This window comes from Buceros rhinoceros, unplaced genomic scaffold (assembly GCF_000710305.1).
Source record: "Buceros rhinoceros silvestris isolate BGI_N320 unplaced genomic scaffold, ASM71030v1 scaffold12396, whole genome shotgun sequence".
Classification (NCBI taxonomy): domain Eukaryota; kingdom Metazoa; phylum Chordata; class Aves; order Bucerotiformes; family Bucerotidae; genus Buceros; species Buceros rhinoceros.
Window position 1 is genome coordinate 7281 of NW_010415855.1, and position 6621 is coordinate 13901.

Consider the following 6621-nt stretch of genomic DNA (forward strand, 5'->3'; position numbering starts at 1 on the left):
GATTTCGCGTTGCTGACTTCTGGCCAGCTTTTCACCCATCAGCACTCTGAAGTTGTTCTCCTCATGGTGCTCTCCACCCCCTCACCCCCAGCCTGGGCTGATACTGGGGGTTGCCCCAACCCACAGGCAGGACCTTGCACCTGCCCTTGTTGATCCTCAGGAGGTTCACGCAGACCCAGTTCTCCAGCTTGTCCAGGTCCCTCTGTCTGGATCCCGTCCCTCACTCATGTCCCCGCACCACTCAGCTTGGTGTCATCTGTGAACGGTCTGAGGGTGCCCTTAATCCCACTGTCCATGTTACTGATTAAGGTATTAAATGATATTGGTCCCAGTATGGGCCCTTGAAACCGGACAGGAATGGTGCTCTTCCACTTGGGTGTTGAGCTGTTGGACACGACCATCCAGCTGAATACTTACCCAGCAGTCCATCCATCAAACCTGTATCTCCACTTTTATGAATGATGTTGAAGACTGTACCAAAGGCCTTACCGAAATCCAAGTAGATGATACTAGTAGCTCTTTCTTGGTGAGTGTCCACTGATGCCATCACTCCTTCACAGAAGGCCACTAGATCAGTCAGGCACGGTTTGCCCATGGTGGAGGCATATTGGCTGTCTCCAATCACCTCCCTGCTCTCCATGTGTTTCCATGTGTCCTCCAGGATCTGCTCCATGATTTCACTGCGCTGTTAGGACAGCACAAAGTGTTTTGACAGCTTTCCTTGCTCTGGGTTGGGAGGAGTTGGGAAGCAGCATTGGACACTTTCTGGTGGGGAACTGGTGCTGCTGGCCAGAGTGGCAGGTGACTCGGTGCAGGAAGGGTTAACCAGGAGCCAAGCAGCAGGGCGATGCTGAAACTCAAATGGGGAAAATCAGTTTTATGGTGGCTTAAAATGGGTGATGGTGGCACCTAGACAGCTGCTCTGATCTCACCCACCTTCAGTGACACCCCCAACTCCTGGTGCCTGTTCTCTCCGTTGGCAAAGAAAAATCAATCAGCTCTTCAGTTTACGGCTCCTGGTTCCTCAGCATTGACTTTTCCTTCATAGAAAGGGGACAAAGTCCCCAGAGATGCTTGTCTCGGATTGGATCCATGTCACCCAATGCCTCTTCCCTGTCAGGGATACTGGTTTGTCCCAACTGTGGCTCCTCAGCCCCTTCCTGTGGGTCAGGCTCTCCTGACTCCCCTGTTATTCTTCACTTCCAGGTTTTTGGGTGAAGCCCGAGTACCCCTGCGAGATGTCCTCTCCTCCCCCAACCTGGCGGCCTCCTACAACCTCCCCTTGCTGGACACTAAGAAGCAGAGCACCGGGGTGAGTCCTTGCACGGGCACCAGTCAGATCGGTTCAGGTGATGTCCCTGCTAGCTGCAATTCCCAGTTAGAGACCAGTCTGAGCAATGTCTCTGCCAGCTGCAGCTCCCAGTTGGACACCAGTCTGAGCAACTGGCTCTGCCTCAACACTCCCTCCCTCCCACTCCCTTCCTGGTGGATGCAGCCTCTGGCCCCAGCTCAGCCCAGCCCGGGGTTGCTGTCCTGTGGGTTGGGAGCTGCATGGTCTCTCTGCTGGGACCCCACACGTCTCTGGTGCCCCCATGGGCCCTGGGACACCTGTCCCTGCCCTCACCCTGCTCTGCACCTTTTTTGCGGCAATTTGGCTGCTGCCGTGTTGCTGCACCCCCTGTGCCTGGGCAGAACATGGTGGGTACAGCACCAAGGGCCAGGCCCCAGGAGATCTGTTCTGCGTCCCTCTGTAATGAATATTTCATTTTTTCCAGGCTTTCCTCATCCTGCAAGTCTCCTACTTTCCCCCGCCAGGAGCTGTCCCCCTGTTTCCCCCTCCAGCCCCGCCAGAGCCGGCACCGGCTGCTGCTGAGCCCGACACAGTCACTGGTAACCAGAAGCCTTTGTGTGTAGGAGACATGTCTGCCCAGTAGCGTCATGTTTTTCCCCACTAGACCCCTCCCCTGTGCCCCACAACACCCTGTTACACCTTGCTCGCGTCCTCCATCTTCTTTCTTGCCCCATGCAGAGACTGCTGGAGAGGAGGAGATGGAAGATCAGGCGGCAACGGGAGATGAGACGGAGCCTTCCTCCTCCTCGGGGCCGCCAGGGTCAGAGCCCCCCTTGCTGCCCCGCAAGCCCTCTGTGCATCATGGGGTGGGGATAAAGAGGAGAAGAAGCTCACCCAAAAAGCCTCTCTCCAACAAGCCACAGGACTTCCAGGTGAGGCGAGGAGCTGCTTTCCTTGAATCCACCTCCCCAAGGCTCCCCCAGCCTGTCACTATGGTGGTGGAAGGGTTCATCACCCCTGAGGTGCCCATTGCAGGGTAGGACCAAACCCAGTGACCCCCTGCCCTGTCATCCCTCTCATCCCTCCCACCCTAGATCAGGGTGAAGGTCATTGAGGGCCGGCAGCTGCCTGGGGTCAACATCAGGCCGGTGGTGAAGGTGACAGCTGCAGGGCAAACCAAGAGGACGAGGATACGCAAAGGCAACAGCCCCTTCTTTGATGAGGTGAGGAGGGGTCTCTGCTCTGGGTGTGCCTGGGGGTGTTGGGGGAAGGCTTGGGAGGTCCTGGAAACCCTGGCGCAGCCCAGAGGTGATGGGGCTAAAACAGGAGAGAAGCTCAGACAACAGGAGGGAGTCTTTGGGCGGGTCCAGCATCCTCCACCTTTGTGCTCACCTTCCTAAGTGGCTCATGTGTCCCAGTGTCCCCAGTATCATCCTGGTGGCATATCCTGGGCGGAGGTGGGCAGTGCAGCTGGGTGTAAAGGAGGGGTATGCGCAGACAGCCGCGGGTGCCCTGTCCCCAAAACCTTTGGGGACGTCCCCAAAGCCTGCTTCAACCTGCCCCCTGGAGACCCTCAGGAGAGCTGGTCTGGACGTGCCGTGATGAACCAGCCCAGCAAAAGCAAACTGGAGGATGTTGCTCGTGGGTGTGCACCCAAGTCACCCAACACAACCCCTTTGAGAGGCTGGTGCTGTTAACGGGGTGGGGTCTCACCTAGGAGGAAGGGAAGAGGCTCCAGCCTGCAGAGTCGGGCACATGGGACAGGCTGGGAAGTGCAAGCATGTCCTGGGGGGAGACTGAGACAAACCTCTTCCTCTACCCTCACCCCTCTTTCCTACAGACCTTCTTCTTCAACGTCTTTGAGTCACCGTCTGAGCTGTTCGACACGCCCATCTTCATCACGGTGAGCTTCAGCAAATGTCGGTCCTGCCTCTTGGGCAGGGCGGGGCGATGCTTGGGTCCGTCACTCTGTCCCCCTCCCTGCAGCACTCTTGTTTCCCAGGCAGGCACGCAGCGAGTCCTCTGCCCTGCGAGGGTTTGGGCTGAATTTACCATTTTCCCTTATTTTTGACCCGCAGGTTGTGGACTCTCGGTCTTTCCGGACAGACTCTGTGATTGGGGAATTCCGGGTAAGGCCGTGCTCTCCCCACCCCATTTTCCACCATGCTGACCCGTGCAGTTAACCCTGACATTTCTTTGTTGTTTCATTGCACAGGTGGACATCGAGACCATTTACTCTGAGCCAAGTGAGCCCAGCGGGTGGTCGGGGTCTGGGCCAGCATCACCTCCCATGGCTGCTGGGGCGGTTTGCTCTGGAAACTGTGTTTTGGGGGGCCAAACATAGAGGAAATGTATCACACCCTTCCCCAGCTCTCCCATATATGAACCCAGACATGTCCCTGTATCCTTCAGCACCACCCATTTCTCTTCCCTTTCCAAAGACGTACACCCTTGAGGCTTTCAAGTCATTGTGCCACCAGCTTGCTGGCGGAAAGCTCCACCAACGCAGCCCAGATCAGTGTTTTGGTCATTAGTTTGGCTCATTGTTTTATCTTTTATCTATTATTTTATCTCAAAGAAGATAAAATAGCGCTTAGAGAAAATTCCTCCCACAGAGAAAAACTTGCTCATTTTATCTGTAAAGACTTAAAACCTACAGGGCAAATCCCTCAGTAACTTTTGATCAGTCATGAAGTGGTCAGACGGTGGGAATAGATGATCCTTCTAGGACCCTTCTACTGAATCATAGAATCATTTAGATTGGAAAAGATCATTGAGACCAACCATAAATCTCTCCCTCTACCTCTCCCCACAGTATTAACTGTTAAACCCACCCAACAGCACCCTTGAACTCATCTCCCTGTGTGTCCAAGGACCAGCTCGTAGGGCTCAATCTCTTTTCTCCCCCAGAACACGCTTTCATCAGGAAATGGCTGTTGCTCTCTGACCCAGAGGACTTCTCTGCGGGGGCCAAGGGCTACCTGAAAGTCAGTCTGTTCGTGCTGGGGCCCGGAGATGAAGCCCCTGTGAGTATCACCCTGGTCATGATGGGGAGAACTTCCAACCATGGTGCTCCACCACCCTGGGCCATCAAACCCCACGCTTGTTCCCAGGGAGGCTACGGCTTTGATATTCCTCTGTTTTGGGATGAAGTTCTGGATTTTGGGGTTTTGCTGCTCATTTTAGGACTTTTGGGAAGCTTGGTTGTGTTTTTTTCTTGCCCTGTTTTCCTGCAGCTGGAGAAGAAGGAGGCTTCTGAAGACAAGGAAGACATCGAGGGCAACCTCCTGCGCCCCACTGGGGTCACCCTGAGAGTGGCTCATTTCTGCCTGAAAATCTTCAAAGCCGAAGATTTGCCCCAAAGTAAGTGTCCCCTTTGCTGGCCAAAGGAATAAGGGCACAGATAAGGAAACTTTATCCATAGCCTGGGTCCAAAGATCTTGCAGTTATCAGTCAGTCATAACGTACTGGGATATAAGTGTCTTGCTGGTGCAGACTGGTTTTGCCCTCCTGAGCCTCCCCACCTGGCTTAATGGAGTTGTGCAGCCCGGCTGGGAGACAGTCCCTCGGGGGCCATCCAGACGCTTCCATGAGCTTTCAGCATCTCCTTCCCCTCGCAGTGGATGACGCTGTCATGGACAATGTCAAGCAGATCTTTGGCTTCGAGAGCAACAAGAAGAACCTGGTTGATCCTTTCGTGGAAGTCAGCTTTGCAGGCAAGATGGTGAGTGGGGCAGCCTCCTATGGTCCCTGGGTTGGGCTGGTGGCTGTGCACAGGGAAAATTTTGTCCTGGCACAGGGATGGTTTGGTCCTGGCATGGGGAAAATTTGATCCTTTGCTTTGCTGGAGCATTTGCAATGGTCCCATCAGCCCTTGTCACATCCTGTCCTCTCCCTCTGTGTTGCAATATCCCGAAGCTGGCAGCTGAAAGGAGCCCAGCCGATGTCCCCATCCCTGTCCCTCTGTTCGTGGCACACTGAGCAGTGTCATTGGACGAGGAGTGCCGGGCTGCACTGAAGTAATTTCTTTGCTGGACTCTTCGTGGTGCTGTTGCATTAAAAATGGATGTGGAGAGGCTGAGCTTCTGGGGGAAGGGGTGGAGGGTTGTGCTGCTCTTCTTGGTGCTGCCTGAAGAGAGCGACTGGCTGTCCCCATACCACTGAATGTCCCCCCATGTCCAGCCAGGGCATGGAGATGGCTCTGGTGGCTTTGCAGAGCCCTGTCCCACTGCCTTTGCTGCTGGGTCCCCTCCAGAGCCTTTGCCAAGTGACATGCCTGTGAGCCACCACTCATCTTTTGATCCCTAGCAGCACTAAAGGGCTGAGATTCTCCTTTGCCTGTAAATCTTCCCCGGGGGACAGAGGCTCGGGTCATTATCCTGAGCAACCACAGTGGGAAAGGGGTGAGTTTCTGGTGGTCCTGGGGTGGAGGGTGAGATCCATGAGCAGCCTGCAGCACCCTCTGTTCCTGCACAGAAGGGTTTACCCACGCAATGTGGAGCCCCACCAGGCCACCCATGGGGTGGAGTCTATTTTGGGTATCTGAGACCTTCCAGCTCCGCAGATGGGGTGTGCGGCAGCCTCGCTTTGCTGAAGTGCAGCGACACTGACTTTTCATCCCCTCTCTTGCACTTCCAGCTCTATTCGAGGATCCTGGAGAAGAATGCCAACCCACAGTGGAACCAGCGCCTGACATTGCCGGTGATGGTGAGTGTGGAGACCCCCAGGACTCCCCACCCACCCGCTCGACCCCACTGCCACTCACTACTCCTCTCCCTGCCTCTTTTCCCAGTTCCCTTCCATGTGTGAGAAGATGAGGATCCGGGTGACTGACTGGTGAGTGGGGAGGGGGCTCAACGGGGGAGCTGCCCATCGAGAAAGCTAAGCTGGAGCAGTAGGACGAGCAGGGGAGACCCCCTGGCAAACCCCTCCCAGGTCCACGGTGTGATGTCATCATGGGTTGTGTTGCAGGGACCGAATGACGCACAATGATATCATCGGCACGACCTACCTCTGCATGTCCAAGATCTCGGCCCCCGGCGGGGAGCTGGAGGGTAAGGGGGGGCACTGGAACGGGGTTTGAGGCGCACGGCCATGGAAGAGCTCTGCATGCTTGTGGCTGGAGGTTGGTGTTGGCTTGGAGGATGTCACAGCCATGATGGTTCTTGTCAAGTCGCCGGTGCTGGGGGAGATCTGGGATGGGGTGCTGGGAGTTGCTCTGTCCTGTGGACCTCACCCCACCTGGTTTGTGGTTTTGAAGATCTTCAGATCTCCCAAGGGGCCTTGGGACAGGGGTGGATGCAGGGCCATGATGTGCCTGAGGTTTTCCT

General features: G+C 55.6%; 1 protein-coding gene across 1 annotated transcript in view; it reads left to right on the forward strand.

The window, feature by feature from the left end:
• The window catches only part of LOC104494705 (dysferlin-like), a gene marked incomplete at its 3' end in the record, with an annotated part of 26914 nt that overhangs the window by 5335 nt on the left and 14958 nt on the right, over positions 1-6621 (forward strand). Inside the window, exons 4-16 of the mRNA XM_010137570.1 lie at positions 1207-1312; positions 1776-1890; positions 2030-2223; positions 2386-2514; positions 3132-3194; positions 3370-3420; positions 3507-3537; positions 4202-4317; positions 4528-4654; positions 4912-5015; positions 5930-5998; positions 6084-6127; positions 6263-6345. Coding sequence (XP_010135872.1) covers positions 1207-1312; positions 1776-1890; positions 2030-2223; positions 2386-2514; positions 3132-3194; positions 3370-3420; positions 3507-3537; positions 4202-4317; positions 4528-4654; positions 4912-5015; positions 5930-5998; positions 6084-6127; positions 6263-6345 — 1232 coding nt within the window. The remainder of the gene's footprint in view (positions 1-1206; positions 1313-1775; positions 1891-2029; positions 2224-2385; positions 2515-3131; positions 3195-3369; positions 3421-3506; positions 3538-4201; positions 4318-4527; positions 4655-4911; positions 5016-5929; positions 5999-6083; positions 6128-6262; positions 6346-6621) is intronic.